At 38.8% G+C, this 21,920-nt stretch overlaps 1 protein-coding gene across 7 annotated transcripts in view; it reads left to right on the plus strand.

Moving 5' to 3' along the window:
* The window catches only part of RUNDC3B (RUN domain containing 3B), a 156,123-nt gene that overhangs the window by 128,956 nt on the left and 5,247 nt on the right, over window positions 1–21,920 (plus strand). For all 7 annotated transcript variants that reach the window (XR_006334842.1, XM_043871731.1, XM_043871726.1 and 4 more), the window contains one exon: window positions 5,921–6,042. Coding sequence is in view for 6 of the 7 variants with exons in the window: in XM_043871731.1 (XP_043727666.1) it covers window positions 5,921–6,042 (122 nt within the window). In the remaining variant the exon portion in view is untranslated. The remainder of the gene's footprint in view (window positions 1–5,920; window positions 6,043–21,920) is intronic.

Raw genomic sequence — 21,920 nt, forward strand, 5'->3', positions numbered from 1 at the left:
TGTGGTGTTTGTTTTTACATTAAAACTAATTTTCATGCTTGTTCTAAAACACAAAATTCCATGTCATAAAAGGATAGAAAGAAATTTACTTGTTCTTGGTGGGTCTGAAAGAGTTTTGTTCATTTTTCAATAAATCTAATTTTTGGGGGATATTGAAGATAAAATCACTCCACCCATGGCCACAAGATCCTTTTCTTATTTCTTTGTCCCAGCATTCAGGACTGTTTCACTTAGCTACTGTTTCCCCCTGTTGAGAGCCGCAAAATCTTAGGCTCTCTTTCTTTAGGTAATCTTCATTTCAGAACTTGTAAATTGTGTTACCTTCTTTTGGCTTTTAGTTACTTTCCCATCTTGATAATTGTTTTCAATGTTTTTATTTTCATATCTTCAGCTGATTTTCTGATAGTTTTTCCTGCTCTCCCTCCATCTTCTTTGGTTCTCCCTTCCCTTCCCTTTGTCCCTCCTTCCTCTGCTTCCCTCTCTTCTCCTTCTCTTTCTTCTCTCTTCCTTTTTTTTTTCCCCCTCTCTCTTTTTGTTTTTTTCTCAGCTTTTCTTTTATAGCCCTTTTTAAAATTTCACTGGTAGTGCATGCATACTCAGTCATGCCCAACTCTTTGCAACCCCATGGACCGTAGCCTTCCAGGCTCCTCTGTCCATGGGATTTAACCAGGCAAGAATACTGGAGTGGGTTGCCATTTCCTCTTCTAGGGGATCTTCCCAACCCAGGGATCAAACCCACGTATCCTGTGTCTCCTGCGTTGGCAGGCAGGTTCTTTACCACTGAGCCACCGGGGAAGCCCTTCATTGGTAGAGCAATATACTTCTTTTTGTGCTTCTTAGGCCACCTTTCACTAGGTAATTAGTGGCCTGACACTACATTTCCTTGTAGAAACTACAAGGAATGTCTTAGCACAGACCTAATTTCTGCCCACTTTCCTCTGTGATTTTTCTCATTTCAGAGATAGAACTCAAAATACATTTTTACCTTTTGTTGTTTAAAAAAGGTTGCTGGAGGCTTTTATGTTTACTTTCCTATTAGTTTCATTGATTGTTAGAGATAAGTAGGGAGATATGAGCCAGTTATTTACAAAATGAATCAGTAGAACTCTCTTCATCATCTCCTGCACCACACTAAGTAGGATTCAAGGTGTTGACTGGGTCTTTCATGGATTGGAACCTAGTTCCCCTTACATCCTATGAAAGATTTAAATAACTAGAATATATCTTATTATTCTAGTATATAAGTTTATCTTTCTGTGACACATATAATGTATGCAAAAATATTTATTTGTATTTCTAATTTATAATTGAAATCCTGAATTTATAGCAATACTTGGTATATTATAACATAAGATGCTCCTGCTTTTATAACTGCAAAAATATTATTATATCCTGACAAATTAAGACTAGTAACTTTGCTTTTTATTACAACATCTATGTTGTCACTGTAGATAGTGGGTGGTAAAATGTTTTAGCAGAAAGACATGTACATACCACTGCCTGCCCATAGAGCTGCCCCCCTGGGGAACCAGTGAGGACATCCAAGTGGAAGGTTTATTTCTGGGTTACCTCTGCATGTAGTAATAGTGGCTGTCTTCTACAAAATATTGTAGCAGCAACAAGAGTAATTGCAGTCTCAGAAAAGAATCCAGCGAAACTGCCTGTTTAGAATGGATCCAGATTTTGTCCCTCTTGACTTGGTTTCTCCATTAGGTTAAGAAAGGATACCCGTTCCTTCCTAGCATCATCCGTTTTTAATCTAGCCAGACTTCTGATGTTGGCACTGCTTTTCTGTGACCCTGTTGCCAAACTGATATCCCTGAACAAAAGTACGCACTTGGGGCAGTGCTGGCATCCCCGTACCTAGAGTTTAAAGTCAGGATTTGAAAGTATTTCTGTGGCTTCCTTGCTGTTTAACACCAAGCATGACTCCTTGCTTTTTGTTTGTGCACATGTAATACTGGCGTGGGGGGAATGCTTATTTAAACGGAATCGTAAGAGTCATCTGAGGTAGTAAATTGCTTGGCACCTAATCCCTTTCTGATGAAACTTTATTTATTTATAGTCTATTAATATTTTCTGTTTTGGACTCTTATATAGCCTTATATCTTTCATGTTTGGGCAATATCCACTCACCTGATATCCTGCTATTTCTTAGAGAGCTCTTAAAGCCCTATCTAAATTTAAAATGACCAACAAATTCCCAGTTGTTCGAAACAAATAATACCAACTTTTTCATGTAGAAATGGACATTTTCATATAGAAATGGATTTTCAGAACAGAGTAGTGCTGTATATAAATCATGTTTGAAACACATCATAGCTTTTCGTCAAGATACTGTTTTTGCTTTCCTCAGATTTATGATACAGGCCAAAGTCATTGAACTGACCTGATCACCAATTCCTCTTCATTTTATCAGTGTCTTAAATAAGTCCAACAAACATTTGTGAGAAACTGCAGATCATGAAGGAGGTAGCCAGAGCCTCCTTAACAGGGAACGTCAGCTCTCTTAATAATATGGAGAAAGAAACTGACCCTGTAATGAGCCATTGAAATTTCATGCTGAGGATATGGAAGGTCTGTAGTTAACTTCTCCAGGGGCTCTGTAAATATATTTGCCCACTTGGGTTTTAGAAAAAAGAGAGTGTGCTATTTGATGTAATGAATTTCGTGGTAAAATGACCCATTGGGTAACTTGGCTGTGATCACCTTGTCATGGAAGGACCCCTTTCACAAGAGATCTTAAATTTATTTCTATTTACTACACTGTTTATAAAGCTTTGAACATATCATTTCAAATTTATTTCTAGATTATTTAGACTGACAAGATTAGTTATATGGGATTTTATTATATCTCTTCCTTTACTTCAAACATTGGCATATCATGTTAAAAAATTTTAAGGCATTTAAGGCATTACTGTAAAAGCTCAACAATAAATAAATATATAAGGCACACTCCCTAACACACACACCGAGCAATTGATCTTTTTTCTTTCCACTCAGTTCTGTTTTAATATATGTATCTTTATATGCAAAGTCTAGGTCACATGAGCTTGTTAAATATCTGTTACATAATCTTGTTAGATTATCTGTTATATAACTTTGTTAGATTATTCCTATTCCAGATCAGATCCATTGTCACCATATATGTATCTTCTACTTACACTTTTTTTTAGTCGTCTAAATTTATCATTGTCTCCCAATTTGGCTTCCACTCACAAAATTATTAAGAATTATGAGGGTTTTTTATGCCCTTCATGATCTACTACTTAGGCCTATTTGATATAATCACTTCATGTATATTCCAGGTTCTCCTCATGTGTGTCTAAAGCACTGAGGTTGTAGACATCTTTTACAAATTATGTTTTGTATTGACCTGACTCACATTTTGTCCTCTTTTAAGCTCCCTCGCATCCTTCTATTTTTAGTAAATATCCTTCCATGTTTATAGATGTTCTGCTGTAGCAAATGCTTACTTTGTTCCTTAAACATACTTCCATGGAAATCAAACCAAGAATAAAAAGAACAGTTTCCATGCACAGTGATGTGCCTCTGTGTATAGATTGAGTGCATATATTTGTTTCTATTTTCTACATATGGATAGTTTATTCTTCTGTTTATCACACTCTGTTGTCCAGTAACTACCAGATAATGTAAATTATTACCTCAAGATATCTAATGGGCAAATAAGTAGTGTAAATTAGCCACATCATTGTGTCTGAATTGATATGAAGTATAAGACTGTAGAAAAATTTGCTTATAATTGCATTGACTTATCACTGTTTCCTTTAATTTGCCTTTATTTTGGTACCCAGTTCTATATATAGAAGTTTGAATTTGAGTGGTTTTTAAATGTTCCTATAGTAAGAAATTGGATGCTGTGAATTTTATTATGTCTCAAGTGCTCACAACAGTTCCTACAATTTTAAATTATATTTAACAATGTAATGGCATAGAGTAAACTGCGAACTTTTATATAGTCAATGCATGACTCTTACTATCTGGGTTCTTATTTTGATTAAGCTCTTGCTGTTTAAAAAATTTAACTCTGAGAAATAGGAACAGACTGTTACCTGGTTTGGTGTATCTGGTGGTGGTGGTGGTTTAGTCGCTAAGTCGTGTCCGACTCTTGCGACCCCATGGACTGTAGCCTGCCAGGCTCCTCTGTCCATGGGATTCTCCAGGCAAGAATACTGGACTGGGTTACTATTTCCGTCTCCAGAGGATCTTCCCAACCCAGAGATTGAACCTGGGTCTTCTGCATCGCAGGCAGATTCTTAACCAACTTAGCTACGAAATAAAGAAAGAAAGAAAGTGAAGTCGCTCAGTCGTGTCCAACTCGTAGCGACCCCATGAACTGCAGCCTACCAGGCTCCTCCATCCATGGGATTTTCCAGGCAAGAGTACTGGGGTGGGGTGCCATTGCCTTCTCCATAGAGTCAGGCTACCAGGTGCAAATCTCATCTCCTGTGTCCCAGTCCTCTTCTGTAAACTGGGGATGATAATAATTCCAACCTCTTCTGGTAGCCATGAGCATTAAGGAAGTTAATATATATGCACATGTAGAACAGTGCCTAGCATTTGATAATTGCTATATAAATATTGCTATCATTTTTTGTTACATGTTATATATGTGTGTTATCTGTTACAATTATCAGAAGTTTCCTACAGAGACTATCTTGCTATTTAAAATTATGAGTAAGAACTTTTATACTCTCAACATTTGAAAAGTCATCACTGTTGTAAAGTGAGAAAGTGCTCACGTTGTAAGCTAGGAAGCTATTCCATCACCTCATCCTTCACCTCATTTCTTAAAGGAAAAGACAAATAGGTGCCAGTTGTATCCCCCTCATACTTAATACACACACAGCAGATAAATCTGTGAGCCTCCTCTTGTGTGTATGAATAGAGAAGAGCTATGTCATAGATCACTTAGATTATATATATTTTCTACAATATTATTATAACATTTCTAGGAAATTAGATAGGGTTTGACTACCTTTGGAAATAAGGTTTGTTCCTTATTTCCAGGAGATGTGTTCCTCTTCCTGGATCATTTATATTTAGAAATAATACTGAATTTTGTCACATACCTGAAATGTCAGTAATACCACAGCTGCATATCTCTCTTGAGTTGGTTTTATGTTGACAAAACAAATATGAGGAAGATTTGAACATTTACACATAAACATTCATTAACTTTCCATTCACAACTGAATTTTCATGTTATAATTTATTTCTAGTGAATTTATTTAATAGAAAATTGGCTCATTCATGTTGATTTTTGGCAGAAACCAACACAATACTGTAAAGCAATTATCCTTCAATTAAAAATAGATAAATTTTTTAAAGAAATAAAATGGGCTCACAGTTGTCAATAGATGATGGAAGGAGGTTAATCATCTTGAAGGTGTATTAACACAAACAGGTATTTTACTACCCAACATTTTTTAATTTCTCAGTTACAGGAATTGTTAACAATAATTTGTTATTTTTATGTAAAAATCATCTGTAATAGTAGCAAGGTATTGTGCTTAGGAGACACAAACCTCATAACAAAAATTGTCAGTTTCATTTGTGTATTGAGAGACTTGAGGTTTTCTGCACCTTTGACAATTGATAATGACCAAAAGTGCCTATTTCTTTACTAACCTGATGATCAAAAATAGATGTAAGGAATTGAATTTGTTTGACAGATTGTTTCTCTTTTCCTCTTTTAGTGGATTTAACAACCTCCAAAGAGGGCAGAGGGAAATATATAACAGTTTCTATTGCCGCCATGATACAGATGAAGTTTAGGGGGCAAATGGGGAGAAATGAACCAGAAATTCAATAAATTGGAGAAAACCATTAAAGAATATCTCTAGAAATTTTTTATTGTGGGAAGAAGTTAAAGTAGTATTTTACCTTTGTCTTACAGAAAAAGTTATCAGAGCCTTGACCAGTTATCAGCTGAGGTTAGCCTTTCTCAGACGTCACTGGATCCAGGTCAGTCACAAGAAGGAGATGGAAAACAAGACACATTAAATTTAATCAGTGAAGGTAAGAAAAAAAAATCTATTTGAAAATTATGTTTTCCTGCACTGTACATATTTTGGTTGCAGAAGATTGCTAAAGAATAATAGTGACATTTCTGTGAAGCATGCTAGAAATTAAGCTGCCATTGGGAAATGGCAACCCACTCCAGTATTCTTGCCTGGAGAATCCCATGGACCGAGGAGCCTGGTGGGCTACAGACCACGGGGTTGCAGAGTCGGACACGACTGAGCAACTTCACTTTATGATTAAAAAGCGTCGACTCTTGTTTTTATCTCATGTGTTTGTAGCTAAACTTCTCAAAAGATATTCTGTAACTGTTAACCTTTATTTCTTCACTTCACTGTGTTCTTTTTTATCCACTCCAATTTGGCTTTTTTTTTTTTTCAATTTGGCTTTTGTGTCTCTGCTACTTACTAAAATGCATTTTATGAAGGTGATCAACCGCTGCCATATCGTTGACATCAGTCCTCTGTCTTTACCCTGTTAAACTTCTGAGCAGTTTTTGATCCAGCTGATGATTACTCATTCTTGAGTTCCTTTTGGTATTTCATTTTCTGAATATTCTGAAAAACTTGGGGAATAAACATAGAAGAGTCATCTTCTTTCCTGTTACTGCATTCAGCTGTGTTCTAACCACTCCTCTTTCCACTGAGTTGCATTTTCATGAACAACATGTTGATTCAGTTTCATAACTTTTGAGGCCACTTTCAATCATATGATCACATTTCAGTTTCTGAGACACCATCTATTTGCTTTTAAACTTCAGTAGAATAGCTGGTTCAAAATTCTTTCCTTTCCCACTCCCACCCCCCAACTATGGGCTAGGTGTGTGACTCTAACACTTTGGATTAGATAGCTGGTGCTGGAATGATCTGATGCTCACATATTTTTCCTCTGCTCTTCTCAGTTCCACACTTGGTGATGTGTGTGAGGTCTAGGGAAAGACAGTTCCTTACTTCAAAGGAACTGTTTTCTTCTGTGCCTCCTTTGTTCTCTGTTGTCTTTGTTGCAGTAAATGACACCACCGCAGGTGTTATCCTAGACGCTGCTCTCTGCCCTCTAACTGCGATGCGTGCTGCATGCACTGATTCATCCTCTCCATTACTGCTACTGTGGTCTAGGCCACCTGAATCAAGCCTCTTGGATGGACTGCTTTCCTCTCATTCCTGCCTCCTCTCAGTCCATTCTCCATTTAGGGATCAGTAATCATTAAAAACATAAGTCAGAATCAGTTGCCACCCACCGTGAAATTCTGTAACTGCCGTCAGTGCCAGTCAGAATAAAACCCAAACTGCTTTTTGTGGCTTCCTCGTGATCTGATCCTTACCAGCTTCTGCCTCATATCGGTCCATTCTTTTGTTTGTTCTCTACACCACAGCAAACTGACCTCCAGACTGTCCCTCCAAACTGGTTTCTGCCTCAGCTATCTTTACACTTCCTTTTCCCACTGCCCTGAAACTCCTTTCTTAAAATCTTTCCATGGCAACTTCTTTATCAGGTCTCTGTACAAATATCAGCTCTTTAAAGTAGTTCTCCTTGGCTGCCGTACCTTAATTCAGCACCTGTCTCCATGTCTTCCCCATCCCAGGAACTTACCATACACATTGCCATACATTATGCTATGATCCTTACCTGTAACTCCCCACTAAGATCTAAGCTTATAAGGATAGCTTCCTGGTGGCTCAGATAGTAAAGAATACGCCTGCAGTGCGGGAGACCTGGGTTCGATTCCTGGGTTGGGAAGATCCCTTGGAGGAGGGTATGGTAACCCACCCCAGGATTCTTGCATGGAGAATTCCATGGACAGAGGAGCCTGGTGGGCCACAAAAAGTCAGACATGACTGGGTGACAAATGCTTTCACCACACATGAGGGTGGGATATCTTATGCATATTTTCACCAGTATATTGTTAGAGTCTGATGAATTATAGACAGTCATTAAATATTTGTTGATAGAATAAGTATATATAAGAAGTGTCATAGACTGTGAGGAACAAATTATTGGTAGTATAAAGTAAAAATTCAGTTAACCAGAAGTCTCAGGCAATAGGAAAATTGTGATAAAATGAATTTCCTGCTTCTTTTAAGATAGTTGTTGACATGTTCTCAAAAGGCCTTAGTCTGTTTTACTAGTTTAGTATGTTCTCAAAAGGCCTTAGTCTGTTTTACTAGTTTAGTAAACAGTGTATATTAAATACAAACAGATCTTTCTTTGATGATGTGGACAATAAAGATAGCATATTAGAATGTCTTAGTGGCACTAATGTCAATGGAAAAGAGTAAACTGTCATTATTTAGAGTATGTATGTTTAAAAAACCTAATGAATACTATGAGTGGATTTCTTTATGACAGTTTTTCATATAAAAATACATTCATTCAAACTCTAATTTCTAATTTTAGGCATTTTAATATCAGTAAGATGAGGTTAATAATGAGTATTTTTATACTATTAAAACAAATGTGAGACTTCCCTAGTGGTCCAATGATGAAGACTCTGCTCTTCCACTGCTGAGAGTGTGGAGTTTGATCCCTGGTCAGGGAACTAAGATCCTGCATGCTGTGTGGTGTGGCCAAAAATAATAATAAAGTAAAATTTGTTAAGGAAAAAAAAGAAATGAGGAGGAGGGAAGAATGAATGGGTGGCACATACAGGATTTTTAGGGCCATGAAATGGCTCCAGTGATGCTAAAATGGTAGATACGTGTCATTATACATTTGTGCAGCCCATAGGATCGTCAGTATCAGGAGTGAACCCTAATATAAACTGTGGACTCTGGGTGATAATTATGTGTTCATGTAGGTTCATCCGTTGTAACAAATGTACTCTCTAGTGGGGGAGGTTAATAATGGGAGACTGCATGTGCAGGGGTAGGAGGTATATGAAAAATCTCTGTACCTTCATGCTCAGTTTCTTTGTGAACCTAATTACCCTAAAGAATACTGTGTTTAAGAATTCAAGGTAGTGCTTTGAAAAGATAAACAAAACTGATAAACCTTCAGCTAGTCTCATCAAGAAAAAAAAGATGAGACCCAAATCCATAAAATCAGAAATGGAAAAGAAGAAGTTACAGCTGACACCACAGAAATGCAAAGGATCATAATAGATTACGAAAGCTAGTAAAATGGATGAGCAAGAAAAAAATAGACAAATTCCTAAATGTACAATCTCCCAAGGCAGAACCAGGAAGAAATAGAAAATATGAATTGATGCATTACTAGTAATAATTGAATCAATAATTTTAAAACTTCAAGCAAACCGAAGTCCAGGACCAGATGGCTTCACAGGTGAATTCTTCCAAACATTTAGAGAAGAGTCACCACCTCTACTTCTGAAACTATTCCAAAAAACTGCAGAGGAAGGGACACTTCTGAACTCATTCTATGAGAGATCAGCATCACCCTGATACCGAAACCAGACAAAGATATCACACAGAAAAGAAAATGACAGGCCAATATCCCTGATGGATGTACATACATTACAGGTAGTACTCTGATCAAAATGCAAAAGAATCATAGAATTTGATAATTTTTTTTCTTTAAAGGGGCCTTTCACCTGGGGATAAATAAACCATCTATTGAACAAGTCTTGGGTGAAACAAAAATATAAGTTGAAATTATGAATTTTGAAAAAATGCCAGTGAAGACTCTGCATAGCAGACTTTGTGAGATTTACTTGTCTATGACCAACCTAGACAGCATATTAAAAAGCAGAGACATTACCTTGACAACAAAGGTCCATCTGGTCAAGGCTATGGTTTTTCCAGTGGTCGTGTATGGATGTGAAAGTTGCACTATACAGAAAGCTGAGCACTGAAGAATTGATGCTTTTGAACTGTGGTGTTGGAGAAGACTCTTGAGAGTCCCTTGGCCTGCAAGGAGATCCAACCAGTCCATCCTAAAGGACGAACATGACTGAATGACTGAACTGAAAAAGGAAAGAAAATAAATGAGTTTTCCCAGCCCCTAAAACTAGAAAAAGAACGAAAAAGTAAATAAAAAGCACAAAGAATAAAATAATAAAGATAAAATCACAAGTTAATGAGATAGAGAATCTAAAAGATATTTACTTAATAAATCAAGAAACCTTCAATTCAGTCAGTTCAGTCGCTTAGTCGTGTCTGACTCTTTGCAACCCCATGAATCGCAGCACACCAGGCCTCCCTGTCCATCACCAACTCCCGGAATCTACCCAAACCCATGCCCATTGAATCGGTGATGCCATCCAGCCATCTCATCTTCTGTCGTCCCCTTCTCCTCCTGCCCCCAATCCCTCCCAGCATAAGGGTCTTTTCCAATAAGTCAACTCTTTGCATGAGGTGGCCAAAGTACTGGAGTTTCAGCTTCAGCATCGGTCCTTCCAGTGAACACCCAGGACTGATCTCCTTTAGGATGGACTGCTTGGATCTCCTTGCTGTCCAAGGGACTCTCAAGAGTCTTCTCCAACACCACAATTCAAAAGCATCAAGTCTTCAGCGCTCAGCTTTCTTCACAGTCCAACTCTCACATCCATACATGACCACTGGAAAAACCATAGCCTTGACGACATGGACCTTTGTTGGCAAAGTGATGTCTCTGCTTTTTAATATGCTATCTAGGTTGGTCATAACTGTCCTTCCAAGGAGTATGCGTCTTTTAATTTCATGGCTACAGTCACCACCTACAGTGATTTTGGAGCTCCAAAAAATAAAGTCTGACACTGTTTCCACTGTCTCCCCATCTATTTCCCCAAGAAACCTTATTTTTTAACTAAAAGAGACCCAGATAATTCAATCATAAATGGAGGAAAGCAAATAAAAATTAAGGGAATAAGTATAACCTGATAAATACAATATGAAAAATAAAAAAATGATAGGTCAATACTACTTACAGATATTGATATAAAAGTTTTAAATAATGTATTAGTGGACAGAATCTAACACCACATAAAGAAATGATACACCATGAACAGGAACATATGATTGATTCAGTATTAGGAAGTCTATTAATATGACACACCATATTAATAGATCTGAGATAGAAAAGATTTATCATCCACAGATGCCAGAAAAACCTGGGCAGAATTCAACACTTGTGTGATAACCATTCAAGACAGAAGATCTAAGTAATACTTACATTACATGAATATGTATATATGTATGTATGTCTGTCCTAAAATGAGCATCTTAGTGGGGAAATGCTGAGATACCCATTGTTTCTACCACTATTTAACATTATACTGGAAGTTTAGCCAGTGCATTTAAAGAAGAAACTTCTAGGGACATGAGAATTGGATTTTAGAGTTTATAGCGTGAACCTGGGAATCACAGATAAATAACAACACTAATTTAGACAATAAAAAAAAAGTCTTGGAGCTTCTCTGTGGTTAAGAATTCACCTTCAGGGGACACGGGTTCGATCCCTAGTCCAGGAAGATACCACACGCCACAGAGTAACTAAGCCCATGTGCCCCAACTACTGAGCGCACATGCTGAAGGCTCCTGAAGCCTGCATTCCTAGAGCCTGTGCTCGCTGCAACTAGAGAAAACCTGTGTGCAGTGACAAAGACCCAGCACAGCCAGAAATAAACAAAATTCAAAAATAAAATAAACTGCAAAGTTTAAAAAATAAAAGTCTTCTAAGGTAACAGGATATAAAATTATACAGAAATCAGTAGCCTTCACATGTGGTACAAATAACCAGTGACTCTGTTCGTAGGGAAAAAGAAAAACTTTAAATAGCAGAGAAGATAAAATATTTAGGCATTGTGCATTTCTTGTTAAGTTTTTTCCTATCTCAGGAGAGCTATAATCATTTTTAAGAAATACAAAAGCAGACTCAAGTGAATGGAAAGTAATACTTTCGAGTTTTCTCCAAGTTAATGTAAAGTTGACACAATCCTGCATATGCTTTTATTTTCTAATCCAGTAAATTTACCCTGAAGATATACTTAAGTAGCACAAAACTATGTATGCCCAAGGTTATTCTGTCCACTTAATATTTGTTTACATTCTGTACTTTTCCCTGAATGCTTATCACTTTGAAGAATTTCTCTAGCTACCCCCTTTTTAAAATTTAACTTTTTATTTTGAAGTAATTATAGATTCACATGCAGCTTAATATATAATACAGAGATCTCCATATACCCTTCACCCAGTTTGCCTCAGGGGCAACATCTTACAAAACTGTATAATATCACATCTATGAAATTGACAGTATAATCCACTGATTTCACTCAGATTTGCATGTACTCAGCTGTGTGTGTTTTTAGTTTATGCCATTTTACATGTGTAGGTCTATGTATACACACCACCACTCAGAGATGGACAGTTCCTTCACTGCAGGGATCCCTTATGGTGCCCTTTATAACCATACCCACCTCCCTTCCAGCCATGCCTTACCTCTGCCCCTTCCCTAACCCACAGCAAGCACTAATCTGTTCTCTGTTACTGTAATTTGTCATGAAACTATGAAGAATATGGTATAATAAAATCATGAAGAGTACTAAGATAGTACATGGACTTTTTGGATTGGACTTTTTCACTCAGCATAATTCCCCTGAGATCTGTCCCAGTTGTGATGTGTCTATTTTTTTTTATTGCCTTTTTTATTTTTGCTTTTTTTATTGCTAAGAATATTCCATGGTATGGATGTGCTATATCATTTTTGTTTAGTTTTGAAACCAGTCATTGAGGGACGTTTGGGTTGGTTTACACTTGAGGTCTGTAAAGCTGCTACCATTGACTGAATGTTTGTGTTCCCCTAGATTCATCTGTTGAAACCAAATGTCTAGTATAAGAATATTAGAACATGGGCTTTGGGAGATGATTAGGTATGAGGCTGGAGGGTTCATGAATAGGATTAGTGCCCTTAAAGAGAGACCCCAGAGAGCTCCTTTACCCCTTCAGTCTTAGGACAGAGTGAGAAGACTACTGTATATAAACCAGGAGACGGACCATAACCAGACACTGAATTTGCAGTGACCTTGATCTTGGATTTCCCAGTTTCCAGAACCGTGAGAAACAAATTTCTGTTGTTTATAAGCCACCCAGTTTATGACATTTCTGGTATAGCAGCTGAAAGGGACTAAGCTGCTATGAACCTTTATTGACAGCTTTTTGTGTGAACCTAAGTCTTAATTTCTCTGGGATAAATACCTAGGAGTACAGCTGCTAGGTTGTATGGTAGTTGCATGTTTAGGTTTTTAAGAATCTGCCCAACTATTTTTCAGAGTGACTGTCCCGCTTTGTGTTTCCACCAGCAATGTATGAACGATCCAGTTTCTCCACATCCTTGCCATTTTTCCATGTTGTCACAGTTTTCTATTTTAGCCATTGTTATAGGGATGCAGTGCTGTCTAAGTTCACTTCAGTTCAGTCGCTCAGTCGTGTCTGACTCTTTGTGACCCCATGAATCGCAGCACACCAGGCCTCCCTGTCCATCACCGACTCCTGGAGTTTACTCATACTCATGTCCATCGAGTTGGTGATGCCATCCAGCCATCTCATCCTCTGTCGTCCCTTTCTCCTCCTGCCCTCAATCCCTCCCAGCATCAGGGTCTTTTCCAATGAGTCAGCTCTTCACATGAGGTGGCCAAAGTATTGGAGTTTCAGCTTCAGCATCAGTCCTTCCAATGAACACCCAGGACTGATCTCCTTTAGGATGGACTGGTTGGATCTCCTTGCAGTCCAAGGGACTCTCAAGAGTCTTCTCCAACATCACAGTTCAAAAGCATCAAGTCTTCAGCGCTCAGCTTTCTTCACGTCCAACTCTCACATCCATACATGACCACTGGAAAAACCGTAGCTTTGACCAGATGGACCTTTGTTGGCAAAGTAATGTCTCTGCTTTTTAATATGCTATCTAGGTTGGTCATAACTTTCCTTCCAAGGAGTAAGCGTCTTTTAATTTCATGGCTGCAGTCAGCATCTGCAGTGATCTTGGAGCCCAAAAAATTAAAGTCAGCCACTGTTTCCACTGTTTCCCCATCTATTTGCCATGAAGTGATGGGACCGGATGCCATGATCTTAGTTTTCTGAATGTTGAGCTTTAAGCCAACTTTTTCACTCTCCTCTTTCACTTTCATCACGAGGCTTTTTAGTTCTTCTTCACTTTCTTCCATAAGGGTGGTGTCATCTGCATATCTGAGGTTATTGATATTTCTCCCAGCAATCTTGATCCCAGCTTGTGTTTCTTCCAGCCCAGCATTTCTCATAATGTACTCTGCATATATATTAAATAAGCAGGGTGACAGTATACAGCCTTGACATACTCCTTTTCCTATCTGGAACCAGTCTGTTGTTCCATGTCCAGTTCTAACTGTTGCTTCCTGACCTGCATACAGATTTCTCACTAGGTGGGTCAGGTGGTCTGGTATTCCCATCTCTTTCAGAATTTTCCAGTTTATTGTGATCCACATAGTTGAATGCTTTGGCATAGTCAATAAAGCAGAAATAGACGTTTTTCAGGAACTCTCTTGATTTTTTGATGATCCAAGAGATGCTGGCAATTTGATCTCTGGTTCCTCTGTCTTTTCTAAATCCAGCTTGAACATCTGGAAGTTCACGGTTCATGTATTGCTGAAGCCTGGCTTGGAGAATTTTGAGCATTACTTTACTAGCGTGTGAGATGAGTGCAATTATGCGGTAGTTTGAGCATTTTTTGGCATTGCCTTTCTTAGGGATTGGAATGAAAACTGACCTTTTCCAGTCCTGTGGCCACTGCTGAGTTTTCCAAACTTGCTGGCATATTGAGTGCAGCACTTTCACAACGTCATCTTTCAGGATTTGAAATAGCTCAACTGGAATTCCATCACCTCCACTAGCTTTGTTCGTAGTGATGCTTTCTAAGGCCCACTTGACTTCACATTCCAGGATGTCTGGCTCTAGGTGAGTGATCACACCATCGTGATTATCTGGGTCGTGAAGATCTTTTTTGTACAGTTCTTCTGTGTATTCTTGTGACCTCTTTTTAATATCTTCTACTTCTGTTAGGTCCATACCATTTCTGTCCTTTATCGAGGACATGTCCTTTATCGAGGGAAATGTTCCCTTGGTATCTCTGATTTTCTTGAAGAGATCTCTAGTCTTTCCCATTCTGTTGTTTTCCTCTATTTCTTTGCATTAATCGCTGAGGAAGGCTTTCTTATCTCTCCTTGCTATTCTCTGGAACTCTGCATTCAAATGGGTATATCTTTCCTTTTCTCCTTTGCTTTTCGCTTCTCTTCTTTTCACAGCTATTTGTAAGGCCTCCTTAGAAAGCCATTTTGCTTTTTTGCATTTCTTTTCCATGGGAATGGTCTTGATCCCTGTCTCCTGTACAATGTCAAGATCCTCCATCCATAGTTCATCAGGCACTCTGTCTATCAGATCTAGTCCCTTAAATCTATTTCTCACTTCCACTGTATAAGGCATTTGATTTAGGTCATACCTGAATGGTCTAGTGGTTTTCCCTAATTTGTTCAATTTAAGTCTGAATTTGGCAATAAGGAGTTCATGATTTGAGCCACAGTCAGCTCCCGGTCTTGTTTTTGCTGACTGTATAGAGCTTCTCCATCTTTGGCTGCAAAGAATATAATCTATCTGATTTCGGTATTGACCATCAGGTGATATCCATGTGTAGAGTCTTCCCTTGTGTTGTTGGAAGAGGGTGTTTGCTATGACCAGTGCCTTCTCTTGGCAAAACTCTATTAGCCTTTGCCCTGCTTCATTCTGTACTCCAAGGCCAAATTTGCCTGTTACTCCAGGTGTTTCTTGACTTCCTACTTTTGCATTCCAGTCCCCTATAATGAAAAAGACATCTTTTTTGGGTGTTAGTTCTAACAGGTCTTCTAGGTCTTCATAGAACCATTCAACTTCAGCTTCTTCAGTGTTACTGGTTGGGGCATAGGCTTGGATTACCGTGATATTGAGTTTTTGCCTTGGAAATGAACAGAGATCATTCTGTCGTTTTTGAGATTGCATCCAAGTACTGCATTTCCGACTCTTTTGTTGACCATGATGGCTACTCCATTTCTTCTAAGGGATTCCTGCCCACAATAGTAGATATAATGGTCATCTGAGTTAAATTCACCCATTCCAGTCCATTTTAGTTTACTGATTCCTAGAATGTTGAAGTTCGCTCTTGCATCTCCTGTTTGACCACTTCCCAATTTGCCTTGATTCATGGACCTAACATTCTAGGTTCCTATGCAATATTGCTCTTTACAGCATCGGACCTTGCTTCTATCACCAGTCACATCCACAACTGGGTATTGTTTTTGCTTTGGCTCCATCCCTTCATTCTTTCTGGAGTTATTTTTCCACTGATCTCCTGTAGCATATTGAGCACCTCCCGACCTGGGGAGTTCCTCTTTCAGTATCCTATCATTTTGCCTTTTCATACTGTTCATGGGGTTCTCAAGGCAAGAATACTGAAGTGGTTTGCCATTCCCTTCTCCAGTGGACCACATTCTGTCAGACCTCTCCACCATGACCCGACCGTCTTGGGTGGCCCCACACGGCATGGCTTAGTTTCATTGAGTTAGACAAGATTGTGGTCCTGTGATCAGATTGGCTAGTTTTCTGTGATTATGGTGTTAGTGTGTCTGCCCTGTGATGCCCTCTTGCAACACCTACCGTCTTACTTGGGTTTCTCTTACCTTGGACGTGGGGTATCTCCTCTCGGCTGCCCCTCCTGACCTTGAATGTGGAGTAGCTCCTCTCGGCCCTCCTGCACCTGTGTAGCCGCCGCTCCTTGGAGGTGGGGTTGCTCCTCTCGGCCGCCGCCCCTGACCTCAGGCATAGGGTAGCTCCTCTCGGCCGCCGCCCCGACCTTGGGTGAGGGGTAGCTCCTCTTGGCCATGCTTCTGCACGGCGGTCCGTGGCAGCCACCGTGCTTCTGCGTGGTCCGTGGCAGCCGCCGCGCTTCACTTGAAGTGTTTATTGTACTGTCTCACGTGGGTTTAATCTGCATTTCCCTGATGGGCTTTCCAGGTGGCTCAGTGGTAAAGAATCTGCGTCCCAATGCAGAAAGACTCAGGAGACATGGGTTCGATTCCTGGGTCAAGAAGATCCCCTAGATGAGGAAATGGCAATCCACTACAGTATTCTTGCTGGGTAAATTACGTGGACAGAGGAGCCTCTTGGACTAAAGTCCATGGGGTCACAAAGAGTCGGGTACAACTGAGGCATTGAGCATGCATGATGGCAAGTGACGTTCATTTTCGAGAACTTATTTGCCATCAGTGTCCTCCAGTGAAAGATCTCTTCCTGTCTTATCTATTCTCTACTTGAATTCCTTTTTTTTTTAACTGTTGAATTTTAAGAGTTCAATAGATAATTCTAAAATTGATACATGTTAGAAAACACTTAGACTTGATGGGTAGCTATACATTTTTCATGCTCTCTCAACATAGATCACTCTTGAAAAATACTGACTCTTCAGGAAAAGAAATGTATTGGAAGTTCAGCATTTCTTTTCCTGGCTATTTCTTACATTGCATCACAGTAAAAATGAAAGAATTTTAATTTAAAGACTTTCATGACATCATCCCAATTTTATAATGTTCTTTATACCTACATTTCTTGTTGAATGTAAGCTGGATGGTAAGTTCATTAAAATTTATTTTGTGCTTTGCTGCATTGATTAAATTTTTATTATGAATGTGTCATTTTTACAAACATAATCGATGTTTTTCCCTTCTGAAAACAAACACTGCCAACTAATAAAAATAAATGGGAAAAAAACCTACTGGAAATTAAATACATCAAATGTATTGTTTGAAGTGGTTAATTTAATGATAGAACTGTAACTGATTATTACTTTTACATATATTTCACATTTTTTGTTAAAAGTATTAACATCTCTATGTGACAAGTCTTAAGAAATAGAGATTTGTTACTTGAAGAAAAGAAATATGTCCTTGTATTGTAAAACTTGATTCAAACAGAAAAACCTTTTATGCCTTTATATAGGCCCCTACATTCCTCAAGGATTTATTTTAATGAATGATATAGTAAAGAGGTATAAAACAAAAGGAAATTCTACATCCCTACTGATTATTTAAATTTTTAAAAAATTTTATAAGTTAAAATGTACCACAGTTGTTGATAGGAAGATTGAGAAATTGTCTTTTTTTGGAAAGCATGTATTAAGCCTTTCATATGTGACTGGTGTTATGCTAACAGCTACATAGTTCATCAAGTCTAACCAAAAAAAAAAAAAAAAAAAAACCCAAAAAAGAGAATGCCAACAATTAAACTATAACCCATTTGTCCATATCTCTTAGCACTTTTATTTTAAAAGGTCTTTTAGATTTAGAAAAAAAAACTGTTTCACTATAATTCTTGTAATATAAAATCTATCATTTTATAAAACAATTTTTAAACTCACCATATTAAAGCACACAATTCAATGGTGTTTAGCATATTCAGTGTTGTGTAACCATCACCACTGTCTAATTTCAGAACATGGCCATCACCCAGTAAATTTTACGAAACCCTGTTGGACCTACTAGGGTTCAGTCCCAATTCCTCCTTCCCCCCCTTCCTGGGGGACTACTAATCTATCTTTTCTTTGAATTTTTCTGTTCTGAACATTTCATAAAATGCAGTCATACAATGTGTAGCTTCTCTGGGGCCTGGTTTTTTTGACTTAGCATGTTGTCACAGTTCTTCCATGCCACGGCGTCCGTCAGTTGCTTCATTCCTTTTATGCTCAGATAACATTCCGCTGCATGGGAACACCACAGTGTGCATTCGTCATTTGACCATTTGGGTTGTTTCCACTTCGAGGCTTTTATGAATACTGCTGCCATGAACGTTCATGTACAAATTTTTGAGTGAACTTATATTTTTCTCTTGTGTATATAACTAAGAACAGAATTGGCTGGATCATATGTTTAACCATTTGAGGAACTGCCAAACTGTTGTATGGTTTTTTGTGTTTTTTTTTTTGAACAGACAGTTGCATTTCACAGTCCCACCAGCAGTGAGGGTGTCATTTTCTCCTCGCCCACACCAACACTTGTACCGACTGTCTTTTAAAGTATCCATCCAGTAGGCATGAAGTGGAATTTCATGGTTTTGACATGGATTGCGCTGATGCATAATAACGTTGAACATCTTTTCATGTGTTTGTTGGACATTTGTGTATCACCTTCAGAGAAATGTCTACTCAGATCCTTTGACCATTTGAAAATTGCATTGTCTTTTTGTTGTTGAGTTGTGATAGTTCTTTGTGTTTATTTTGGATTCTAGTCCTATATCAGATAATACAAATTGCAAGTATTTTTCTCCCTTTCTGAGGTGTGTTTTCACTTTCTTGCTAGTATTCTTTAACTTACAAAGTTGTTGATTTTGACAAAGTCCAATTTATCTAGTTTTTCTTTGGGTTGCTTGTGTTTTTGTTTGGTGTCACATCTAAGAAAATGCTGCCAAATCCAAGGTATATCTATTAAGTATATTCAGAAAACTAAGATCATGGCATCTGGTCCCATCATTTCATGGCAAATAGATGGGGAAACAGTGGAAACAATGGCTGACTTTTTTGGGCTCCAAAATCACTGCACATGGTGATTGCAGCCGTGAAACTAAAAGACACTTAACTCCTTGGAAGGAAAGTTATGACCAACCTAGATAGCATATAAAAAGCAGAGACATTACTTTGCCAACAAAGGTCCATCTGGTCAAGGCTATGGTTTTTTCAGTGGTCATGTATGGATGTGAGAGTTGGACTGAAGAAAGCTGAGCACTGAAGAATTGATGCTTTTGAACTGTGATGTTGGAGAAGACTCTTGAGAGTCCCTTGGACTGCAAGGAGATCCAAGCAGTCCATCCTAAAGGAGATCAGTCCTGGGTGTTCATTGGAAGGACTGATGCTGAAGCTGAAACTCCAATACTTTGGCCACCTCATGTGAAGAGTTGACTCATTGGAAAAGACCCTGATGCTGGGAGGGATTGGGGGCAGGAGGAGAAGGGGACGACAGAGGATGAGATGGCTGGATGGCATCACCGACTTGACGGACATGAGTTTGCGTAAACTCTGGGAGTTGGTATGGACAGGGAGGCCTGGTGTGCTGCTGTTCATGGGGTTGCAATGAGTCGGATACGACTGAGCGACTGAACTGAACTGAACTGATATGTATCCAAGGTGTATATATTTTTGTGTATGGTGTGAACTAAGGTTCCAGTTTCATTCTTTCTGTATGTAGTCAGTTGTCCCTGGACCATTTGTTGAAAATACTCTTCTTTCCCTCACTGAATGGTCCTAGAACTCTTGTTGAAATCCATTACCCATACACCTGTGTGTTCATTTCTGGATTCTCAGTTCTGTTCTGATGATGGTGCCACATCATCCTTAGTCCATATCACGCTGCCTTAAATTACTGTAGCTTTGCAGTAAGCTTGAAATCAGGATATGTGAGTCATACAACTTTGTTCTTTTTCAAGATTGTTTCTGTTGTTTGGGATCCTTTGCATTTCCTATGACTTTATTTCAAATATAATTTGTGTTCATTTATGTATTTTTGACTCTACTGGGTCTTGATCCCTGCGTGCAGGCTTTCCCTAGTTTGGGTGAGTGGGGGCTGCTGTCAAGTTGCAGTGCTCGGGCTCCCACTGCAGTGGCCCCTCTTGTGGACCGCAGGCTCCAGGGTGCTCAGGCTCAGTAGTGGTGTTTCCCAAGCTCTAGAGCTCAGGCTCAGTAGTTGTGGTGCATGGGCTTAGTCGCTCCGTGGGATCTTCCTGGAGCGGGGGTCGAACCCATGTCTCCAGAATTGGCAGGCAGATTCTTTACCACTGGACCACCAGGGAAGCCCCCATATGAATTTTAGAATCAATTTGTCATTTCTAAAAAAAGGCAGTTAGAATTTTGATGGGGATTACATTGAATTTTTAGGTCAATTTGGGAAACATTGCCATGTTAACAATATTATCTTCCAGTCCATCAAAATAAGTGATGTTTTTCCATTTATTTTAACTTCAACTATCTTACAGCACTATTTTATAGTTGTCAGTGTACACACTTGTATACTTTTGCTTAAGTTTATTCCTAAGTATTTTACTCTTTTAGATGCTATTGTAACTGGAAATGTTTCTTAATTTTCTGATTGTTCGTTGCTTTTTTTTTTTTTTTGATCCAGTCAAGGATCCCACAGAGCATTTAGTTTTCAGTCTCTTTGGTGTCCTTTCATCTAGCAGAGCACTGTACCCCCCACTCCCAACTTTTTCTCTCACTTGACATTTATGTATTTTATGCACCCAGCCAAGAGTTTTGTTAAATCCCTGACAATTTAGATTTCTCTGGTCGTTCATTCTTCGTATATGCTGGTTATACATATTTGGGAAGAATCAGTCAGTTCAGTTCAGTCACTCAGTCGTCTCTGATTCTGCAACCCCATGGACTGCAGCATGCCAGGCCTCCCCGTCCATCACCAACTCCGAGTTTACTCAAACTCAGATCCTTTGGGTCAGTGATGCCATCCAACCATCTCATCCTCTGTCATCCCCTTCTCCCACCTTCAATCTTTTCCAGCATCAGGGTCTTTTCCAGTGAGTCAGCTCTTCACATCAGGTGGCCAAAGTACTTGAGTTTCAGCTTCAGCATCAGTCCTTCCAATGAATATTCAGGACTGATTTCCTTTAGGATGGACTGCTTGGATCTCCTTGTAGTCCAAGAGACTCTCAAGAGTCTTCTCCAACACCACAGTTCAAAAGCATCAATTCTTCGGTGCTCAGCTTTCTTTATAGTCCAACTCTCACATCCATACATGACCACTGGAAAAACCATAGTTTTGACTAGACAGACCTTTCTTTGCAAAGTGATGTCTCTGCTTTTTAATATGCTGTCTAGGTTGGTCATAACTTTTCTTCCAGGGAGCAAGCGTCTTTTAATTTCATTGGGAAGAATACAGTATAAATAATGCA

This window comes from Cervus elaphus, chromosome 18, assembly GCF_910594005.1.
Source record: "Cervus elaphus chromosome 18, mCerEla1.1, whole genome shotgun sequence".
NCBI lineage: Eukaryota > Metazoa > Chordata > Mammalia > Artiodactyla > Cervidae > Cervus > Cervus elaphus.